The 23,255-nt window shown below is 37.7% G+C and overlaps 1 protein-coding gene across 3 annotated transcripts; it reads right to left on the minus strand.

Moving 5' to 3' along the window:
* Nucleotides 1–1,022: 1,022 nt before the first annotated feature.
* glyr1 (glyoxylate reductase 1 homolog (Arabidopsis)) lies at nucleotides 1,023–22,687 on the minus strand. 3 transcript variants are annotated; one of them, XM_053514575.1, is made up of 16 exons: nucleotides 22,606–22,687; nucleotides 22,092–22,128; nucleotides 21,280–21,359; nucleotides 21,016–21,154; nucleotides 18,805–18,921; nucleotides 18,436–18,519; nucleotides 14,216–14,269; nucleotides 10,266–10,316; nucleotides 10,085–10,158; nucleotides 9,867–9,966; nucleotides 9,212–9,322; nucleotides 8,410–8,511; nucleotides 7,007–7,169; nucleotides 5,996–6,175; nucleotides 4,610–4,734; nucleotides 1,023–3,360 (listed from the first exon to the last, which is right to left on the minus strand). In XM_053514575.1, the coding sequence occupies exons 1-16, from the start codon at nucleotides 22,641–22,643 to the stop codon at nucleotides 3,286–3,288; spliced, it is 1,530 nt and encodes a 509-aa protein (XP_053370550.1). In that variant the 5' UTR covers nucleotides 22,644–22,687; the 3' UTR covers nucleotides 1,023–3,285. The 3 variants fall into 3 exon arrangements, with proteins under 3 accessions (XP_053370550.1, XP_053370551.1, XP_053370552.1); XM_053514576.1 differs by lacking the exon at nucleotides 14,216–14,269 and having other exon boundaries at nucleotides 22,606–22,669; XM_053514577.1 differs by lacking the exons at nucleotides 14,216–14,269; nucleotides 18,436–18,519 and having other exon boundaries at nucleotides 22,606–22,669.
* Nucleotides 22,688–23,255: the final 568 nt, after the last annotated feature.

Consider the following 23,255-nt stretch of genomic DNA (forward strand, 5'->3'; position numbering starts at 1 on the left):
GCTGCTCTTTCTATCCTTTTCTTTTTCAATCACAGGACGTGTGCGGTTTGTGATTGTGTCCACGTTGTGCGTTTGTGTAAAAAGACAATAACATGTTGATTTGGGGTTTCATGATGCAAGAGTCCAGGGATTGGATAATGATGGTCCTCGAGAGATGATGTCATCCACACCCTTAAATACAAATAAAAATTTAAACATTCGTGTAAAATGCTTCCCGGGCTTTTGGGTGAAATCATGGGCGGTGCTCAGAGAGCTGTTGAAAGAAAAGCGGCAGGTTCTTCAGCGTAGTCGAGTGTTTAGGCGTTTCTGTAGTGTGAGTGAGAGAGAATGTAGTGCTGAGGAACCTTTCACTTCGTTGTCATGTATATAGGATGTGTAGTTGATCGCAAGGTACCATTTCCCCCCCCCCCCCTGTAGTATCATCTGTCTCTGTGTGTGTATGTGTGACTTTAGTGAGTGGGTCAGACTGTAGTGTTTAGAGGGATGGTAAGGACTGTTTTTTTTTTTTCTCTCTTCTCTCCTAAAATTCTCTTTCTTCACTAAAACTTAACACAAGCGGCTCCTGTGCGCCTTAGAGCACACAATGGAATCGAGCAATTCTGGGTTTTTTTTTTCTTCTTTCCCCTCCATCTGCCTGATTTGAACGCAATCACCACACTGTGCTGTAATCTGATGGAATGATGGGAATCTTCCTGCTTGGGAAGGTTTTAATTATTTTTTCCCCTCTTCATTTGTATTGCCACTGTATTTGTGTATTTTAAATTGTGTAAATAAATTAAGTACTTGTATGCTTGTGGAGTTGATTGATTTTTCACATAGGGGGGCAGAAAATTGTTTTTCCATCACTCAGAAGGTACTGCTTTAACTGTAAGATTTCCTAAAATTGGCAAATATAAAATGTCCATAGTTTCTTAATTTTTCTGATGTTTAAAGTTGCAGTCATGAATGAACCACCTTGTTTCAACATCAAAAATTTTTTTTTTTTACTATGTGTAGACAGTTTTAATGTAACAAACCACCAGTTAAACTGGACAATGCTTTGTTTATTAAGAGAAGGATTCAGTGGACTGCACAATAAAATGTGACGTTTTCACATTTACAAGAAATTATAAATATCTTTTCCAAATCTGCCATCACCTTTGTTTGAGCAAAAAAATTTTTTTTTTGTTTTATACAATGTCATTAGAAAGACAACAAATCAAACAGGAAATAAAGCCAAAAACAAAGCCGTGTGTTAAGGTTAAAGACGCACTAAATCTGTTGTGCGAAGTGAGAACTCAAAGCGAGCTGTTGTATTGTGACGAGCAACCTGTGAAACCCAGTGAGCACCAACATCTCTTTTACTCCAATGATGAGCCCATCTTTTTTTTTTTTTTTAAACAATACTGTACCTCCAATATCAGGGTCAGACGCTCACTCACTTCCTGTCTGTGACTGTCAGTTTGCTCAGACTTTAAAACTGATGACCAACAAAACAATTATAACTTATGAATAAAACATTGATTACAAAACTTCTCCATGAACAGACATGCTTAACCTCTATGCTGATTAAACTTAAAACAGATCGCCACATTTAAACTCTATCAGTACGACCAGTGTGTCTCAGACAAAAATCGATTAGTGACCTGTCCTCACCTCAAACATAAAATAAAAGACAAAAGCAATCTCCAACCCCAAAACTTTTTCATCCCCCTTTCCCAATCACCTCAAACCGAACAAAGTTTTCTTCATCTCTATCCACAGCTTAGCTTACACACCTGCAAAAAATGTAAAAAAAAAAAAAAAAAGTCCACAATCTTCTGTGAAAGAAACGATTTGGATATCAGACAAGATTAATACGAGCCTCGAGAGAGAGAGAGGTAAAAAAAAAAAAAAAAAAACTCCAAAACATCACATTTCCTTTCTAAGGCAGAGTCAAATCAGCGATCTAAACCTTACGGCCCAGGCCAAACTTTAGACTGGAGAATCTCAAAGATTTAAAATAAATAAATACATCATCATCATCTATGTGGGGGAGGAGCGGGGTTTAAGGATATTAAGGCAATGCAGTGGCGTCGTCTTCATGCTCCTGTAGCCTGCGCCGTTCTGGACGATTCGACGGGGAAACAAAGCAGGATGTCAAAAAAAAACAAAAAAGTTTCATATACTACTCAAAAAAATATATATATTAAGGAAACAATAAGTCCTGGTCTAAGTGTTCCCTTAATTTAGATTTTTTTGTTGAGGAATATACATTATATTGTGGGGGAAATAAAATGAAAGACGCACCGATTTGATTACACACACACACCTTAAATAACGGTTTCAAACTCAGATTCTCTCAGTTCCTTCTCAGAAACTCGACGTTAAAACAAAATGCGCTTGCTTATTTTAGCTTTGAATGACTTGAACTGTTGAACGAAAAAGAACATCAATAAAACTACAGACAGAATGGGCTTGCTAAAATTAAAACTTAAAAACGTAAAATGTTTTTCTTTTAGTTAGCAAAAACCTAGAAAGCTAAAGTGCTGTAGATTTTTTTTTTTCCGGACCATCAGGATCAATAAGCGAATTCATCTGTGTTTATGATCGATCTACAGTAAATACTTGTGTGCAAGTGTTGCTTTAGTTTCTGGGGACGTCGTGGGCGGCCAAGTTGATTTGATTTTACATGAAAATCGCATTTAAGTGTCTAAAGTTGGAAGTTACGAGCTACAGCTTTTAGTCAAATGGAGCGCCGGGTTATGATAAGGGTCTGAGTGAGAGAAAGAGAGATATTAGGACCAACGCAGTGTGTCTCACTGTAACAAATTAGTTTTCCTGTAAACTTGCAACCACATCCGGTTCTTCACACACGTCGTGACAAGGTTTAAAACGCAGATAGACAAAAATGGCTGATAAGAAAAAGAAACTCGTTAGCTAGCGGACGGGACGTCATCTCGAAACTTTTTAAAACTGTCTTAAATAAAAGCAGATTCAGAAACTCAGTCCTGCGACGTGTGTGCTGGTGTTGGAAGAAAAAAAAAACACAAATCGGTGCGTCCCGAAATAAAATCTGCTGCAGATCAAATCAGATCCACACACACAAACGTGCACAAACACACACGCCTCCAAGCTTCATCCTGCATCATAAAACCCCCTCCTGCAGAGGTGAGCACAACTCGGTCAGTGCAACGCTCAGAGCAGGACAGGAGGCCTTGAGTGGGAACAAAAAAAAAAAAAAAAAAAAAAGCGCACACACTGAAAGGAGGAAAAGGGAGGGAGAGGGGGAATTGTGGTCCAGAAATTCAAGCACATCTTCAGGGATTAGTGAATATAAGCTCTGTAGACTGCAGACATGTCGTTGTCCGACTGGTCCAGCGCCTTCGCTCTCTTATACACCTGCAGGAATTAACACACAAATACACAAAGGGTTTAAGATCCACATGTTTTATTCAACTTCACAGCGTCATTAAATCTCAGACAGCCTGTGCCATTAATAATCACGTTTAACTTTTACCATAATGTTACAGATTTTCTGTTGCCTGATGTGTGCTCAGCGTTTTTAATTGCTTAAAGTATTTGTTAGACTTTATACTTATTTTGACGTAGTTGTATTTTGTGTTTCTTTCCGGTAGTTTAAAATTCTGATTTTTATTTAATTACTAGACGTGCCCCTGACTTTGTTCACGTGGAATTTAATTGCACGTTTATAAGTGCGTATGAAAAAATTTGCAGCACTATCTGTTGAATTTCAAAGTAGCATATCTTCTCTTCCCGTGGGCAGATTGTGATAAAACAGTCTATTATGTTTCTTCGAGCTCGGCCAAATACACATGTGAAAATAAAAATTAAAATTCCTTTAGTAATTTTTACATGATGCGTGAACAGAAAATTTCCAAAAAACATCTTCATGTGTTCTATTACTCATCTAACGTCCACACAAATTATGTTTCCGCAAATATCTTCAAATGTACATATACGCCAACTTTAGTGTGTATGTATATATATATATATGTTTCCTCATATCTAGTAAAATTATGGCTAACTGATGCTGTTAATGAGCCAATATTATTACTACCAATACTTTTGACTAGAGGCCAAATGATATTATGCACAGGGAGCCAGTAATAAAAATATGCAACATCACTGATGCACGAATGCAAAAAAAATATTAAATCCAAGTGAGTCAGCGAGTCCCGAGAATTGATGCTGGTTACTTGTGGGCGTGGCTTGTTTATCCAGCATGTTTTTTTTTTCCCCCCGTGCAACAAACTACAGTCTTTTGTAGGACGCACCACGTCACTGACCTGTCTATTTTCGAACTAGTTAAAGACAAATGAACTAACACTCTAGTCAGTGTGGAACTCTGGGAACAATGAAACCTCAGTTTATTTATTTACCCACCAGGTTAAAGAGGAAATAAGAATTAACTCCATGTAGGAACTAAAGTTGAGTGTGGAACTGAACTTCAGACCACACACACACGGGACTGGTGTGAAGACTTGTGAGAGACAGATTAAAAACACAAAGTTGAAAAATAAATAAATAAAATCTTAATCTGCAGGTCGGTTGTCGCAATAACAGTTCATTCGTGTGGATTTAAATCACCTGGTAATTATTATTAATATGAACACACACACACTCTTACCTCGTTTGCGGCCGCCGCCATCGGTGTGGGGTGATTAACAGAGTCTCCCATGGAAATTGCTAATCTTAAATCTTTTTGAATGTGTTTTAGGTAATAATCTGGTTTGAAGTTGCCCTGTAAAATATCTGAAACACAAAAACCAGCATTTTATTATTTGTTAGAAACTGACTGAATGCTTCAGCAAGTGCTGAGAATCTGTTCTCAGAGTGTACAACAATGATAAAACATGGTCATGGCGATTGGTTCTGCGTGAATGCCTCGGACCTAAAGACGTCAGAAAAAAAAAACCCATCAAGTTATGGCCTTGACTTTGGAGTGTTACCCAGCTCCGACACAGGAGACTCATTACATAAATGCTGAACAAACATCACACGCGTCTTTTAATCGCAGAAACTATACCGCTTTATAAATCCTGCTGTCAGGTGTCGGTACATCTGACCAATCAGAAAGAAGAACTCGACATGCAGGAACATGGAGCTGTAGATGATGTAAGCGTTTGGTAGGAGGGTTTTTACAGGAAGTGGGGAAAAGAAAAAAAAAAAAATGGTGATGGAGAATAGTCTGTACAGTGTGAGTTTAGATAATATCCTAAGAGTGAAATCGCAATACTTGTTAGAATGCAATCCTTATATTATGAAGAGGATGGATGTAAGTAAAGATCTGAATTAAAAGACTCGATAGATATAATGGACCACCATGTTCTTCAGTAGATGGAGGACTGAGGGAGAAGGCTTACAGGAGCTACAGCTGATCAGCTCTTTGGTGCTGATAGAGTGCATGAGCTGTACGATTTTACATACTTTACATACTTTTCCTTTTCCAGTAAGACTAACGTATGCGTCATCAAAAATCTACGATATCTTAGTCGTTACTTAGTACAAGGTTAAACTTGGGGTCTAAAGCAAATATTAAATCATAAAGAAATTGACCAGTGTGTGATCTTTAGACTTTTTTTCGGTTCATTTATATTATCTTCATGTACAACACAAAAACACATATTTTACCTTTCAAAACTATAAAATCTAACTCTTAATTGTAAAATCTTTATTTATAAGTCTCAATATGACAAAATTCCTTCTAAAGAAAAATATTTTATATTTATAGCTTTGTATGGATGTATTTCAATCCCATGTCACACAGCGCCCCCTAGTGGTTCAACAGCAACAAGGAAAAAGTACACCATCTGCAAGCTTAGGTGATTTATTAAAAAAAATAAAAAAAAAAAATACTTCAAATCAAATTTCAATACCTCTCACATCTTTTATCTTTTTAAAATACATTTTAAAGCCTGGAGCCAAGTCTCAATCATCGAACAAATCGTCAAGCTCAGTCAGTCAACTGTGTTATGTGTCCTGTCATCTGGCTGGAGATTCACAAATCACTTACTTTGGCATTTCTGGTCCACAAACGTGCTGGCCATCTGCCCCTGACATAAAATGTCCAGGAAGGTCTGCTGTGATTGGCCAGTGGCCTGAGCGAGGGTCAGCCCCTCTGCGATGGTAGCCATGAAACTGCCCTGCACCATGTTGAGGATCAGCATCATCCTTGCCGCGTTGCCCGCCTCTCCTAAAAACGCATTTTTACCGTTAATTACAGTCATACAGCAAAACAAGCCAGACCATAATATAAGGTCACTGGAGCAAACTAAACTCCACCCACTTCCTAGAAAATCGCCTGGCACTTAATATCGCCTGGCACCAGGAATATTATTTATACTTATACACACTTATTTTATTTTTTAATTAAAATAGTCATCTTGAAAGGCTGGAGATTCACAGCCTTCACTCATTTTATTTTTTAAATAAAATAAGTCAGTTTCATATTCATCAACTGCGTCATGCAGATTATTTCTGTCCTTACGATACGGCTGATTAAAGCATGCAAATATGCAAAAGCAGGAAAGTCTTTTAACAGTTTCACATCAGGGATTCTTCCAGGGTGAGAGATTCCCACATTTTCAAGCCCCATCAATCATCCAGATGTCGATTTTAAACTTAAATCATTAAGATAATAATAATAATGATAATGATAATAATAAGGCATTTTATTGTACATGTGTCTTTCTGGTCACCCAAGGTTGCCTTCCAGATCAAACCAAGGATGAAATAAATAATAAAACAAGATAACATTGACAAGGATAACGTTGAGTAGTAAGTGATTAAAACTAAATTAAATGAAAAGAGATGGTGTCGTAATTTAAGACAATTTAAAACAAATGACTTTCAAGATAACTACATAAACAGATTTTCATTTTTTTTTTAAAACAGTGCTTTAGAGTTGAGTCCTGTTGTGAAATTTAACAGTTTGATTGTAATCAGGATCACCGTCATCATCATGGGTCTCCACTTTGAGATTTGTGTGTGTGTTTGTGTGTGTGCGCGCACGTGCATGCACTACCTAAAAAGAACGATGTTTTGCCCATTGCCTGGAAGCAGCTGCTGCAGTCTTCGTAAACACTTCGATCTCCCGCTGCGACGATGACCAACATGCCGTCGTTGGAAAGCTGCTGGCTGCCTGAAACCGGAGCTTCCAGGAACCGGCCTCCTCTGGACGTGATCACCTTTAAAAAATATATATATATATCCTAAGTATAAATATTGCCAAGTAGAGCAATTGAAGCACAGATGCACACTGGCACAGAGGCTAGACACCAATTTAATGACTAAAGAGCATCTTTGAACCTCCACACCTTTATTTATGACATATTTCTTCAGAAACATTAGTTACTTAAATTCGTGTTAACCTTTTATTTCTAATTCTACATCTCACACACATTTTATATATCAATGACCACACATAAATCTGCTGAATTTGCTAACTGGAAACACCAGCACAGCCCCGATTTATAATCTTTTGCTCGTTTCAGTATGATTTAAACCTATTGTACAACAGCACGCTCTACTGGTAACCGTGAGCCCCCCCCTTTTGATCCTCTTCAGAAACCTCTCTTGAGACAAATCCCGGGGACATGGTACACACACACGAGGTGGGAATACACACTGCTATCCATCCCACACCACCAGACAGACAAACAAATTCTTGTAAAACCCTCTAATTGAATTTCCTGGTGTGCCCTCTACTGGAATCCTCCGGTAACATACATGGTATATGAACAACTACGCTTATGATGTTGCTGGTGGAGTATGCGAGCACATGATTTATCAGTAAGTATATTTCTGCCCTTAGTTGGAAGAAACCAACACAAACATGTGGAGAACACAAACACTGCATGGACAAGAAGCCAAGCTCAGGACTAAACCTTGAGTAAAGTTTTTGTCTAAAAGCTTGCTGTAACAAGTATGAAAAAAAAATTAAATATCAGATTTGAAAAAAACAAAAACAAAAAAAAACAGGTACACTGATGACATCACCATGATTTGTATCCAAGTGACACATGATGTTAAAACACTACATGCGCGTGTGTTACACTTTGGATTTGTTCACTTTTGCCTTATTCAGTTATGAAAATATATGCACGTCAGGGGGTGGGGTCAGAGAGAGAGAGAGACAGACATAGTGACAGATAAACTTTTACTCGCACAACAACGCTTTCTTTTACCCTACACTAGGAGACACACTTATGTGCATGCTGGCCAGTGAAATACTCAACGCCCAAACTGAAGTGCCCTAGAATAACCTCTCGCTGCACAGTTCCTCCACTTCCTCTGAACATCAGCACATTCACCCGCCTCCTTCCTCACATCAGAATATTTCCTCAGATTCTTCTTTGCTGTGCATGTGTGTGTGTATATACTAGGCTAAGTATAAACTCCTAGATGCTTTCTGTCAAAGAAAGGTACCTGTGAGAGCTCTGTAATGGTCTCAGGATCCACAGTTGACATCTCCACGTAACACTTTCCAGGTCTAATTCCCTGCAGCACGCCGCTGGGGCCGAGAACCAGCTGGAATAAAATAATATATATATTTTTTTAAAGACAGCATTAGGGGGATGAAAGCAAACTGACAAGTCATCACATGAAGACAAATTATTATAATTATTTCTAAAAATTTGTTACATTTATTTTTACATTAAAAATTTTATAGCAAAAGAAAAAAAAGAAAAAGTGTGACGGGACTAAACTGATACTGATAATGGAAAGAAAGAAATTTTTGTATGTCCTTAAATTCTTTTTTTTTTATAGAATAATGTCAGCATTGGCTAATGTTTATTTTTTATTATTATTTATTAGGGCCCAAGCACTATAGGATGCACGTGACCCTGTTATTATTATTACTGCTACTACTGAATAATAACCATTTCATTAATTAGTATAAGAAAATATAAATCATTACTTTAATTAAACCCCCGAGTGTCTGTTTATTATATAAATGTAAAATTAAAATAAATTACAAAAGTAAAAAAACAAAAACAAAAAAAAAACAGCCTTTTATCTTTAGATAACGTCACTGAGGAAAAACTTTATTTAATCGACTCTAAATATAAGCCCATATCAATGTTATCTGCCTTAAAGCGAGCTACAAGTAGATGTTTTTTCAGAAATGTAATCATGATTAACCATAAAAAAGAAAAAGCAAAAAAAAAAAAAAAAAAAAAGAGAGCAGAAATTAGGTTACAGAGCTCTAGGTCACATGTTCACCTACATCTCTGGCAGCTTTCGGGTCTGAGACACAGGAGAAAGTGATGTCACACATGGACACGACCTCGGCTGGCGTTCGTCCTAACCTGGCGCCTTCCTGGATGAACAAGTCGCACTGCAGGAAAGAACATGATGATGATGATGATGATGATAAAGGAACATCCAAGACAAACTGCTGCAGGAAACAGGAAGTATACTATACTAAAAGATCCTGGAACGTATTTCTGAAGCAGACAATTCAAATTAAATTCTAATTTAAGATTTAGTGATAAGTATTAATCCTTATTCAGAAACAGGATTAACTTTTAAAATTTTCATTTAAACCTTACGTAAAATATTGAGTATAAAAATAAAATAAAATAAAAAAAACACATGCCCAAAATAAACCCACAGTAAGGATACAGACAAGTTGACATTTTGGCTCTTTTTTCTCTGTAGTGACTATTTCGATTTTTTCACCCTAATGTGAAACTTTTAATGGGCATTTTTAAAATGACTTTCTAAAAGCTAAAACCGATGTTTTTTTAGATCGGATTATTTGACTTGAACAACAACAACAACTGATTGGGTACAGGACTTCATCACGTCACTTAACTGCTTACCGTTTTTGTTACTTTCTTTAAAAAAAAAAGCTTTTTTTTTTGGTTTTGTAACTTTACTTTTTCTGCTGTGCGATTCCACACGGTCACAACGTGGCCCATCTTTAGCAGGTTCGAGACAATCCCACTGCCCATCAGTCCAAGTCCGAGGAAGCCTATCCTATTAGAGAGAGAAATAAAGACAATGGAAGAAGGGGGAAAAAAATACAAGTTCAATCCTTTTAATCAGATGGGGCAAAAAGTAAGTGATCTTTCCAAAAGTAATGCAAAAGCAGTACCTTTTGTCCGTAGGTGTGATGCTGCCGTTGAGAGCCGTGCTGTCTGCAGCCTGAATGGATGTAGAGCCAGTGTCCTGAAAAAAAAAACAGTAACACTCAACCAACAAGTCATTCAACTAATTAATCTGATCCATTCAGGAATATTCTCAAGAGAACTGAAGGGAAGGAAATAGAGCCTCACCTCTTCGATAATCTTCAACCGTTTGCTTATAGGCGCCATCGAAGAGGCTGGCTGTGAAATAAACATCCCCGTCACATACAGACTGAAACGTTACCACAACGTTACGAATTACATGATTTATTCCTCACTATTGCGTGTCCGCCGTACGAACACCACGTCTTGCTCTAGTCACCTCACATTAGTGCTGTTTATTACTGTTCATAATTAGTTTTGTATTTATTTAATTGTCAGTGTTTTTTTTTGGTGCAGTCAGATCATTCAGTGCAACCAAAAACAGAACAGGTTAATTATTAGAACAGGTAAAAATTTGACGGATTAGACGTGAAGCACACGTTTATTGATGCTCACAATGCTTCGAGATTAAACGGACAAAAATTTAGAGTCATTTTTAATCTACAGTGTCAAAGCTTTTTGATAAAAACCAAGTAACTGGCACCGAGTGATGCATCATTTCCTCATCAAAAAAAAAGAAAAATAAAGCAGCACATATTTAACAACTGATGATTCATCTTCCTTCGTAATTTCCCACCTCTGACCAGAAAAAGCAAAAAAAAAAATATATATATCTATATATATATATATATATATATATATATATATATATATAAAAAGTTCATCTCTTTGGCCATATTCAAAAACGATGACGCTAAAATTACAACATCTGCACATTCTGCGCATCAACTGAACTGCAAGTGTGCCCTCTTGTGGAGAAAAACGTAACAGCTACATGTGAGAAATACAGGTCAAAAACTAAATTTAATAAGTTAAGTAAGTTTAAAAAAATTTGAATTATGATTCACCATTAATATCCTTGTTTAGAACAAAGTAACAGTTTGAAGAGGAAAATATACATCAGTCGTGACAGTTAGCTGGCTAGGTTGGCACAAAAAAGGTAAAAAACTACTGATGGTTTATTCAGGCATCAGTTCAAACATGGAACACGCAGAGTTTGAAAACGGTGGCGTTGAATTTGTGAAACGAGTACTCTATTTATTTGAGCACCGTTACTATGTCCATGCTCTGAAAAGTTCAACAAGCCTTCACCACTTGTGCGTTACAAAGCTAAACGATTATGATTTACATTATGTGAAAATTTGCACACTCACAGGATTCGTAGGAACGTCCCCCCCCCCCCCAGCGTTCTTACTGTAACACTAACAAACGATTTAGGAACAGCTGTGCGGATAGACTGATCAACGAGGTGCTTATTTTAATGATCTGACATGCACGAGGGTCTATAAAGTTGGACAGGAGCTGATCAGACATGTTGCCCGGACAGCGAACAGACTGCACACCCCGCTACAACGGGGTTAAAATCATCTGCCTTGCCTGTAACAAATGATTTTAACGCTGCTCTTTGCAGGTCAGTAGGTTGCCTCTGAAGCTTATCGCTGCAGCTGATTCATCTGCGTCAGCACGACTCACTCACGCACACGTCTGATACACAGAGCCACAAAGCTGGCAATCTTATCTTTCACACACATGCACGCTGTTTCGGTTCAACCCAGACAAAAGCTTGAGGCAACCGACTGTTTTTAACCAGGTCATTAAAGATCACATCGCTACCACTGAGTGAAGAAGCAGGAAGCAGTGAGGAGCAGTAGGGAAAGCAGTGTGCAGAGGGGGGGATAAAAGGGTGAGGGGAAATCGAACTATGCTGGAAAGGAAAGCGCTCATGCACGTTGAGGAAACTCAGCAGGATTCAAAAGAATCATCGGCCAAAAGAACCTGGCCTTTTTAAAAATTATAAATTATTGAGCTGTAAAGAGACATCTACAGTATGACGTTATTGTTCATCTCATAAACAAACATTCATCATGTCCGAGAGGTGAGGAGGAATTTTCCAGACTCTGAGCGATATAACAAAAGCATAACACGTCAGCTCATACAATCCTTTTTTTTATTTTTAAATTTTTTTTTTTTTTAGTTTTTAGGATTTCTTATAAATCGAATTTATGTTTACTTTCAACACAGCCTTAAGGAGTTACTCTGCCTTCACACGTGGCTTCATTTCGAACAAAAATGCCAGAAAAAGATGTTTGCACCCACTCTAGCTCTGATTCGATTGCTAACTTAGCCTGCTCTCTAGATAAGATTTAATGGCAAGCTTGTGTGATGTCTCCACAAAAACTTTTTTTTGACAAAAAAAAAAAAAAATCTGGCAATTTGATATTTTTAATTAAACGCATCGCAGGCTGCGTTCACACTGCAGACAAAAGCAGGTCAATTCAGTCGGAATTGCATCGTTATAGTACTGATTTTTTTATGCGGTCCTAAATCAGAGATGTTTTTTTTTTTCCGCGAAGCCTGTCCCAGTGCGAATAGGGAAACCAGAATTCCTGCTACCTTTAAATTCATCTTAATTTGCACGAGAGAGAGAAAGAAAAGGAAAGAGGATTTCCGTGACAGGAGTTTAAGGCAATGGACCCTATGAGCTTTTGAGGTGTTGTCGCACAAGCAACTGTGGCGTGTTCAAAGAGCTTTCAAAAGAAAGGGTTGAACATGACTCCCCCCTCCCCTTTTTGGGGGTCTTAACATGCTCAAAAAGTCATGAAAATCAGCAGACAGGTTGGAATCTGCTGTCATAAGGATCCCCGAGTGTGGCACGTCGCCCTTACACGAGATTTCGCAGCATAGCTCATACACACACGTATGCACACGAAACCCAGTACACATTTAGAGCTCATAGAGCTGAACTTTGTGAACTTTCACACTGCATGTCATGGGCTCAACTCAATGGGAAGTTGGTTGTTTTGGGTTGTTTGCAAAACGCACCCAATGAACTTTAATGCACTCCTCCTGCGGGATTTATACGATCATTAACAAACCGGGCCTTCATGATCTCAATACATTAAGGATGCAAAATTGCAGTGTGATTTTTTTCACATCTCAAACGAGTCAGCCGTGATGAGGCCTTAAACTTATGCTGAAAAGTGGTTAATCACATCATCTGGGGCTTTTTGGAGATCTAATCATAAAATTTCCCTCTTTTCTAAAATTAAATCATAATGTTATTGGTATGTCCCCTTGAAATGCATGTGGCCATTGTCTTTCTGGTGCGCCAGGGTGGCAATGGTGTAGGGTGCTTGGGCCCGCTCATCGTTGCTTGCACCTAATATATATAGTAAGCTTGAGATAAACACTGCGTTAATGTTTAGGTTAATGTCAGAATCAGGTCACGTTTAAAACCTGGATTCCATCTTTCAGCTGCAGTGTGAACACCCGTAAAGCTGCCTTTCAGGCCTAATTTGTCATCTTTAATCTAGTTTAATCTATTCTAGTTACTCTAGCAGACCATGCGTTTAGAGCATCTTAAGCAGCCTGAACAGGTACACGACACAGGATCCGATGTCACCGTGTGTGATTGGGTTCCCACAGCGGAAACGATGTACGAAATCCCTTCACCGTATGAAAGCGTCATTAAGAACGTTCATAATCGCTAGGTGTGAAAGCAGCCGTAGTTACGAACGACACCAAACGCACGCAGTCCAAACAGGGCTGGACAATATAATCCAAAAAAAAAAAAAAAAAAAGGTTAGGATTGCAATTTACTATTAAATGTACTGTTTTGGAATAAAATCTAGTCATGTGCACATAAAGGCACAAACAATCTGACTAAAAGGACATCTGCTTATGTATTTTAATCACCAAATACAAAAATATACAAATATTTAAATTATTGAACAAACTCTACATAAATTCCTGACTATGCATATAATACCTGTAATAAATTGCAGCGATAGCACTAAATTTGATTAGTCTATAAAATCTTGAAAAATTCCTCAGTAAAAAATTAGCAGTTTTTATTTTATTTTTTTTAAACTAACACTGCAGTGAAAAAACACAAAGGAAGTCGATTGTAGGAGTGAAAAAACTAAACATCAAGTCAAGTGCAGGAGACAGAGGACAGGAAGAAATGCTGACTGAAAGCATTCTGCACATCCTCTTACCTTCTCAGACTGGCTGAGCAGAAAGTGATGGAAATGCGGGTCATCCTTTACCGGCTACAATGGAAGAGAGTTAGATTGGAAACTATTCTGTGAAGAGCCGACACTCTGCTCATGTATGACTGTGTATTGTATATGGCCGTGTGTGTGTGGTGTGTCGGATCGAACGGCATTCCATTACATGAGACTTTTTTTTTTTTTTTTTTTAAGATAAACTAGACGGACAAAGTAATTGCCTCCAAGATCGCACAGTAAGCTGAGACGAGTGCTTCCTCTGCTCGCTGATTAGCATCACAGGAAATCTGGCCTACTAGACAGCAAATAACCCTTTTGATTTCCTCCTGCTGTTTTTTTTTTTATTTTTTTTTTTTTATCAGTCTGAATTCCTTTAATTAAATGACTCAAATCTCTGCTGGTACACCAGCCTGTATAGCTACGAGGTGGCCTGGGGGATCCCTTTAACCCTTTCTACTCTCCAAATGTTCTGATAAATCAACATGTTGCTCTGTTAGATGTTTTTCACAAAAGCAAAGATCAAATTAGAGCCAAAAGACAAAAAAATTTTTTTTCTGCCTCTTAAATCTCATTATTAAACAATTATTAATAATAAAAAAAGATAAATAAGTAATATAGAAAACTCAGACTTTTGTAACTCCAATTTGCAATAAACCTTGTCATGTTTGTGTCACTACACACTAAGTTTATCCTCCTATCTTTTAACAAAATACTATTTTTCTTAAAAAACAAAACAAAAACATTTTAACACTTAATTTCAATATTTCTTTTTATTTAACATTATTACTAACAAGCAACAATGAAGACCTTTGGAGAACTTTTTGACAAACTTACCTAATAGGGCATATTTTAAAGAACCATTATGAGCTTTAGAAAAAAAAAAAAAAAAAATAAAATAAAATAATATATATATATATATATATATATATATATATATATATATATATATATAGTGGATAAAAAAAAAATTAATTCTGGAGATTGCATTTCATTTTAACAGCACCATAAAAGCAAATCGGTAACTATAAAATGACCGGATCCCAACTGCCTTGGGATCTACATTACAAGACCAAAAGTTTTTGCACGCCGACCACAAAAACAAAATTTTTAACCTGTAAACTTTTAACATTAAAAACCTCAGTTTTTACACTTTGCAATTTAAATTTCTACTTTCATTTAATGACAATTTCCAGTTTATGTTATTCTTCAAAACTTTTAACCAAAAACTGTATTTTCTTCTAGTTCTCAATATTTCGTTTTTAAATTTCGTAGACTTTTACTTGCTTACTTTTTAATTTCTTAGAACTCGACTTCTTTTTTTAATATTCTTTGATATTTTCTTCCTCTTTCAATTTTAAATTCAATTGTATATGCTTTGTTTAAATTTTTTTATTCCTTTTTTCTGTTTTCAATTATATTTTATATTCATTATTTTCCTTTTTATATTTGAAATTCTATTTTATATTCCTTTAAAAAATATATTCTTTCTCCCCCGTTTAATTCTATTTTATATTCTTTAGTATTTTACAGACATCCACAAACTTTTGGATCTATAGTGCACGGTTAAGGAACACTACGCGAACGGAATCAGACATAAAGAAAACTCAGGACTCTGGTTAAACGGCCAACTACGCCCACAGTAAAGCCAGGTGTTTTCTGGTTTGATTTATTCATTGGCAGTTTGAATACCGCATGTGTTTTTGTTGAGCTTGAGCCATCACACACTTTTTCGCCCTGGAAAGTTAGAGGAGGCAATTACTTTATCATACTACAGAAACAGCAGATGCACCGATGTCATTTGGGTTAACAGAACACAACACACACACACATTAGACTGTAAACACACAAAAGAAGCGTGCTGAGGTAGGGTAAGCAAAGCGACTCTGAGGGCTGTCTGAAATGACCAAAAAAAAAAAAAAAAAAAACTAGAAAAACTTGTATACGCTAGCACAACGGTATGCGAGACATCTCGCAGTCGACATTTGTTGTGCTGCAACACGGACACCTTTGACAATGTAGGACACGATTGGATGAGATTTAAACCTTGCTCTTTTCTTTGCTCAACCTCGTTTCTATAGCAACAAGCTTACACAAAGGGGAAGCCATTTACAGTTTTGATTTCCTATTTATTTATTAATCAATTCCAGGAACTTCAGCAATCTCAGCTGGGACTTAATTTTATTTTTGGTCAGACTTTATTTTATTACTTAATTTTTTTCTACAGAAGGGATAACAATAGTGATTCATGTCCTCCGCCTCAGAGATCATTTCCTGAATGGCTTCCCATTTACAAAACATTCTTTTTTTATTTTCTATTAATAATAAAAAAATCAACTTCCCAAAAAGTCATCTTTTGTTATGCAGAGATCAGGCCTCTTTCAAATAATTTGACTAAAAATAGGAACAGCTTAATTTGTGCGTGTGTTTCTGTTTATGTAGTTATCCCCTTTTGTCTTATTTAAAAAAAATTTCGACTAAAGCTTGATACAGCTTTATGTATGTCCGTGTGTGCTTCTGTTAACAGTGTTTAGTTACAGTGCAGAAACTGTATTGGTGCATCTGCCTGGAAATAGAAAATCTACCTTTAAATATATAGTGCATCATTACTGTACGTATGCAGTGTACACGAGGATCATACGGTCGCCATAATGCTGAAAACCTGCACTTACATGCAGTACATGAGCTTAACATGTATAGCAAAGTTGAAAGAAAAAGGTGTGTGAAACCGCAGTTAAGAAAAGTTAAACTGGTGTAACAAATTTTTTTTATAAATTACTTTCACTTATATAAAAGCATTAGGTATTAAAGCAGTAAATAAACATTTTGCTAATAAACAGAGCTAGCACAAAGGTGTACGCTGGGTCAGGTACTAAGAGGTTTATATAAATATATATATTTTTTAAACCAGTGGTGGAAGCAGAAGGACCGCCACAGTCACCACCAATGTGTCAGAACAAGCATCTGCATTAGGGATGCATCAATAACGAGTAACACCCCCCCACGTTTTTAAACCACGGACGCCATTTTTTTTTGCGTACTTGCGTTTTATTTAAAAACGCTCACATCCGTACTGTGTCTTAATATTCAAAAGGTTAGCGAGTTAATTTTAAAATATGAAGTGTGCTAGTTAGCTACAGTAGGTAGTCACTAGAGGTGCTAAATCCATCGACGTCCTCGACTAAAACACGATGGTAAGTCCCATCAAGAGTCTGGGAACATTTCAGTCTAAACTTGAGCAAAAAAGGGCTGCTAGAATCAGAGGGAGAGACTTTGTGCTGGTGGAGGCATGGCCAAGAAGCGCTTTGTGAAGGACCAGAGAGTCGGGTACGTGGAAGAGGATTTAAACTTGAAAAGAATGTGGATAATTAGTGTGTGTGTGTTGCTGTGTAAAAGGTTTTAATTTCCAGTTCTTCTCAATTAACTTTTTTTAAATTCACAAACACACAGCTTATTGCTGGCTTGTTCTACCTTTTTTTTCCTCAAATTTTTTTTTTTTTTTTTTTTTACAATTCACAGCAACTCACACACACACACACACACACACACACACACATTATTTAGCCATATTCTCCTTAGATACGCATCATTTTCCCAACTTACCTCACTCTCCAGCTCTTCAAAATTATTAATCTTCAAAATAATTGCTATTTTTAAGCTTTACTTAACTTTACTTTTAATTAAGAGGTTGTTTAATTCATTAAAATACTTTTTCTTTTTTAAATATTAGTATACATCTTTATTATTTTGCTTGTTAGCAACCTCAACTTAAATTTTCAGTAATTGTGCCATTTGCGATTCAATTAATCCAATAATCGATAGATCAATCGGTGCCTAAAATAGTCATTAGTCACAGCAGTGTGAGCAGGACTGAGATGTTTTGCTCCACTTCTGTCGGTTTGTTAAATCGTCAGATACTCAAAAACACCATATTACATAGGAGCGCAAAACCCTTATGTTCACAGCCTTGCCTGTAGTTTTTTTTACTGCTACTAATAAATGTGTAACTTGTTTAGAGTTCCATGATGTTGCTCACGCTACTATTTCTTACAAGTAAGAGTTTAAATAAAAAAAAAAGAAAAGAGCATGTTATTGAATCGATCCCCAATTCTCGTATCGTTATTGATGCATCCCTAATCAGCCTGGTTTAAAGAGGAGAAAAAGCAGAAGAGTGCGTCTCAAGCAGGGCAGAGTGTGAGTTTATCACCTACACTGCTCTCCCATTTGAATCCTGCAACTGTTCCAGCCACCAGCCGCTGCACAGAGGACGGTTCTGGATCAGAGTCAGTTTGCTCCTTAAGGGAAAGAGAGACACATTTACCACATACTTAAGTCGTTTTTTTTTTTTTTTACGTGGCACCTGAAGCAAAGAAGCAGCTGGTGCACAAGGAAGTCTTGTGCGTGCACTCAAGCCACGAAGAAGCAACAACCAGACAGCAATCAAGCCAGGACGTGCGAATGAACAGGAAAGTGCGCGGATATAACCCCACGTGGTACAGGAAGGAGAGGAGAGTATGTACATACATCTGCGGCTCTCGATCCTGTAACGTTAAAACCCTGCTTGCTCCTGTGCCGCTTACCTTGTCGGAGGAGCCGCCCTTGAACGCGTCCTCGTCGTCTTCTTCGATGATCTTCATCGGCTTCGCGGCGGCTTTACGCCCCTTCTCTGATTTGTTCTTGTCGTCCGAACCATGCGCCTGGAAAAATTATGAAGGGAACAGAAGATGTGTAAAAGTCTGTTTCATTAAAACACATCATTTTGAGCCGCAGACTGTAGAAGGAGGTTTATTTGTATGTATAAGAGTATATTATAAAGCTGATGCTAAGGTCTTAAAACGGCAGCTGCTGCAAAACATCTGTACATCCAGCAGTGGAATTTGCTTCAAAAGAGTAAAAACAGGAGCGGAAGCGTTGCTAGAGTAAGGTTCATGTGCTTGACCATGATTTTAGATTTTTTTTCGTTATTATTATTAACAAGAGAGCCTCAGATAAAACGATCACATGTTTTTTTCTCTACTCCCTTTTAAAAGTAAATGGAAGCCCTGAAAGGACAGCGGCTCCCCCCTCCCCCATGTGATCTCACAACAAAAAAAAACCCTTACAAAATTCTGAAATTATGTAACACTAGCTTTACACCGCTGTGTGTATCATTGCTCTGTTAAGTTGCGTTTTAGAACCGATTATTTATCTTTATTTCTAAGATGCTGATCTCCGTTTGTCTTGTGAGCTGCAAAAACATGTATTCGGCATCTCTCGGACATTAAGCCGTAACCATGGAAACGCTCAGGTCTCCCTACAGTCCGGGATGTACAGATTATCTGAGTCGCCTTCTTAGTTAAATGACAATCAATCTTGATACCTGATAAAATTACGCTAATGTTACAAACTAAATCTGGCTAAAAAGGTGTAAAAACAAACGTCCCTGAAGAGCTTCTTTAAAAAAAAGGGGGAAAAAAAAGGTGCAATGGCGAGACAGCAGAGGAAACTCTTAGACTGCCAACAAAAAGAAAGCTGCTTTTTTTTTTTTTTTTTTAAAAAGCAAAATGTCCTACCTAAATTATAAGTTTATCACAGCAGGTGGTTTGCATGCTCCAAGAACTCTCCACATAAAACACGGGGTTTTAAAAGTGTGTTCGAGATAACTTTAACTCTGCTGATATAAGCAGAATATCCCGAAATCGCCAGATAAGCACTGAAAACCCTGCATCACGGTATGCTGTACACATTATGCTTCGTTACAAGTGTACTGGTCTGTGGAAAGTTGTCTCGCATAAAACTTGTACATGGTGCAAAAAAATAAATAAAATAAAAGCCCAATCAGAATAAACATGCAGTGTGTAAACACCTCAGTCCGACCTGATCGGAATTACTTTAATCTGAACGAGATTAACTTGATCAACAGTTAAATATTACCCGTGTAAACACTTGATCTGAATGTTTCTCTTTAATTAGGATCAATGCATCTCTTGATGTGACGAGCTTACCGAGAGGAAATTTAGGTTTCCGTTCCTGATCTATAAACTCTAAGAACATACAACTCTCTCTCTCACCCTCCTGTGTTTACTTTATCCACTTGGTCTGTGGCTGACGAAAGTCTCTGACTGGCTTACATTTCATTCATACATAAAGCAGTTAACCATTCACAAATGAGAGAGTTCTTGCAACCAATCACAGCGCAGAAGGCGAGATTTATCAGAAAAAAAATCGAAAGCCTAACCAAACTTCATCCCGCAACTTCCATCAAAAACAACTTCCGTTACATTCCTGACAGATTAAACACGGCATAGGTTACAGTTGGAAACACTCTGCACTAGTGGGAATTCTTTTTTAAGCAGGTAAACGCATATATAAAGCGGAGCCTCGAAAAAATAATATTAGTGGAAATGCAGCTATTGACAAATGTGAGGATGGACAGGGATAGATTTATTACTTTTTATAAAAGAGAAATAAAATTGGAACCTTTCAATGTACGACGTTGTAAAAACGATGTAAAACTGTTAACTGTTAATCTGCAGGGACAATCAAAAACACATTTTTCACATTTCTATAATTTTCTTTTGATTGCATAAACCTGCTTTGCGACAATGATGATTGTTAAAAGCGCTATACAAATAAAATTGAGTTGAACAGAATTAAGCGTAAATCGAGGATTAAAGCGAAAAAAAAAAAACGATGGTTGGCTACAAAAATGAGGCAAGGAAATTTTTTTAATTAAAACTTCCACACAGTACACTAAGAGGACGCAGCGGTCATGACTGAATCATTACGTCATCACATCTGTGGGAACTCACCTGCTCTTTTCCCTTGGCCTTCTTCAGGTACTCCTCGACAGCATCGACAGCCTGCTGGAAGCGCTTGCCCTTGTTGATCTTGATCATCTCGTCCTTGTGGGGGTGATACGGCTTCAGCTGTTCAACCTTTATCCAGGCACTTGGAAAAAGGGAGTGTGTGGGTAGGGTTTGGGGTGGAAGTGTAACATTGTGAGCACATGCTTTATTTAAATACACACAAAGAAGAGAGAAAAAAAAAAAAAAAAAAAAAAAAACTGTACTCACTGATCTTCAGTGCCGAAAAACTTTACAAAGAAGCATTTTTTGCCTCTTGGCTTCTTCAGATCCTTAGGCGGACTGACAATCTAAAAAAATAGAGAGCGAGCGAAAGAGAGCAAGATAAAGACAGGGAAATAAAAAAATAAAGGAAAGAAAGATAATGAAACTTTTTTTAAATAATTAAATGCAACTTGACAGCGAAAGACAAAGCAAGAAACACAAAGAAAGAAAGTAAGAAAGGGAGATTGGGCAAAACAAAGAGATGAGAGCAAGAGACACAGCTAGAAAGAAAAAGAGCAACAAAGCCAGAGGATGGGACAAGCAGAGGCGAGGGACAGGGGCACAGTCAGCGCGGGACAGGGGCACAGTCAGCGCGGGACAGGGACAGGGGCACAGTCAGCGCGGGACAGGGACAGGGGCACAGTCAGCGCGGGACAGGGACAGGGGCACAGTCAGCGCGGGACAGGGACAGGGGCACAGTCAGCGCGGGACAGGGACAGGGGCACAGTCAGCGCGGGACAGGGACAGGGGCACAGTCAGCGCGGGACAGGGACAGGGGCACAGTCAGCGCGGGACAGGGACAGGGGCACAGTCAGCGCGGGACAGGGACAGGGGCACAGTCAGCGCGGGACAGGGACAGGGGCACAGTCAGCGCGGGACAGGGACACAAGTGTGTGATAGAAAGTAAGACAGGGACAGCAGTTGTTCAAGGTCAGAAGCTGGCAGTCCCATAGGCACTGAGTGAGACAGGCAGCAGTAAGAAGACTCAGGCGGTGGACAGAGCACAGGTTTGAGTGGACATGTCCCTCAGCTCCTACCTTTCCTGGCCACGGCGGGTAGCGCCCGAGTTTCCCCCTGAAACACACCACAATGAGGTTAAAGTACTTTATGTGCGGTTTTGATTAAACACATGCACGCGGCGCTGAAGTCGCTTAAACCCCCCAAAAACAGCACCAGCGACGACGGCAGGAGGATTAGCCCAGTATCACAGCAGCCCGATAGAATGAGCTTCCGCGCTTATTAACCCTGCTAACTACAAGTTTAACTCAACAGCAGCCCTAACAAGAAGCCATTTCACCCAAACGGCGTGTTTAAATCATATTACGTTCGAGGAATAGTAAAACCTGGTTAGTTGCTCGCTAGCATGTTTGCTAACTGAGCTGCCTAGCGAGCAACTCTAGAGGATTTACTTCACGCTTGTTTTCCTTCCTTGGTTTATCTTAAAAAACAATTAGAAAACTTTCACACACCCGTTTAGGCGAATTAGTTTTTAAATACGCTGCGGAAACTGGACTAATAAAGTAAATCCAATAAAATAACACATAATCTCACCAAACCAGGTCCCCGATCCGCAGATGTACAGTCGCCATCTTATCTTTTTTTTAACTGAAACGTCGCACTGAATGCAGGGAAAGGAACAAGAACACACCCACTTACTTGTCACGTGACCTGCTTGCGTAACCACGTTCGATTGTGTATCACGTGACCGCAGTCCGTAATTTACAACACTGACGTCATTACGTCTTGGTCTCAAAACGCTGTATATACAGTATACGTATATTAAAAACATATGATTGATAAATTAGATAATTATGTTAAGAATATATATATATATATATATCAGAAGAAATATATTATAACAGTATAATTGTCCTTAGTGTTTATTTAAAACGATATAGAATTATAAGTTATGTGCTTTAAGATACAAATATAATATAGTGTATTATACTACTGTATAATATAAAAATAGTACTAAAAATATTTTTTTATTATTTTATTATTTAAAAAATAATTAGGTTTTCTAAAAAAATTTAATCGTTTCTGAACAGGAGTAATCTGTCAAATATTTTGGAAATATAAATAATTTAAGATTAATAATTTATATATATAAAATAGTGTCAGACCTTTTCATTTTGTGTAAAGAATTGTTTTCTAAAAACTTCTATGGTTTAACTGTGTTTTTTTATTGTTTATTCAAAATT

The sequence above is a fragment of the Clarias gariepinus genome, chromosome 16 (assembly GCF_024256425.1).
Source record: "Clarias gariepinus isolate MV-2021 ecotype Netherlands chromosome 16, CGAR_prim_01v2, whole genome shotgun sequence".
NCBI classification, from domain to species: domain Eukaryota; kingdom Metazoa; phylum Chordata; class Actinopteri; order Siluriformes; family Clariidae; genus Clarias; species Clarias gariepinus.

Excerpts from the sequence above, each read along its gene's own strand:
- glyr1 (XM_053514575.1), bottom strand. The coding sequence starts at position 22,643 with ATGGCGACTGTACATCTGCGGATCGGGGACCTGGTTTG. Across the intron at positions 21,155-21,279 it reads TTTTTCGGCACTGAAGATCA|TGCCTGGATAAAGGTTGAAC; the intron begins GTGAGTACAGTT and ends CCTTTTTCCAAG. Across the intron at positions 4,735-5,995 it reads TGTGGACCAGAAATGCCAAA|ATATTTTACAGGGCAACTTC; the intron begins GTAAGTGATTTG and ends TTTGTGTTTCAG.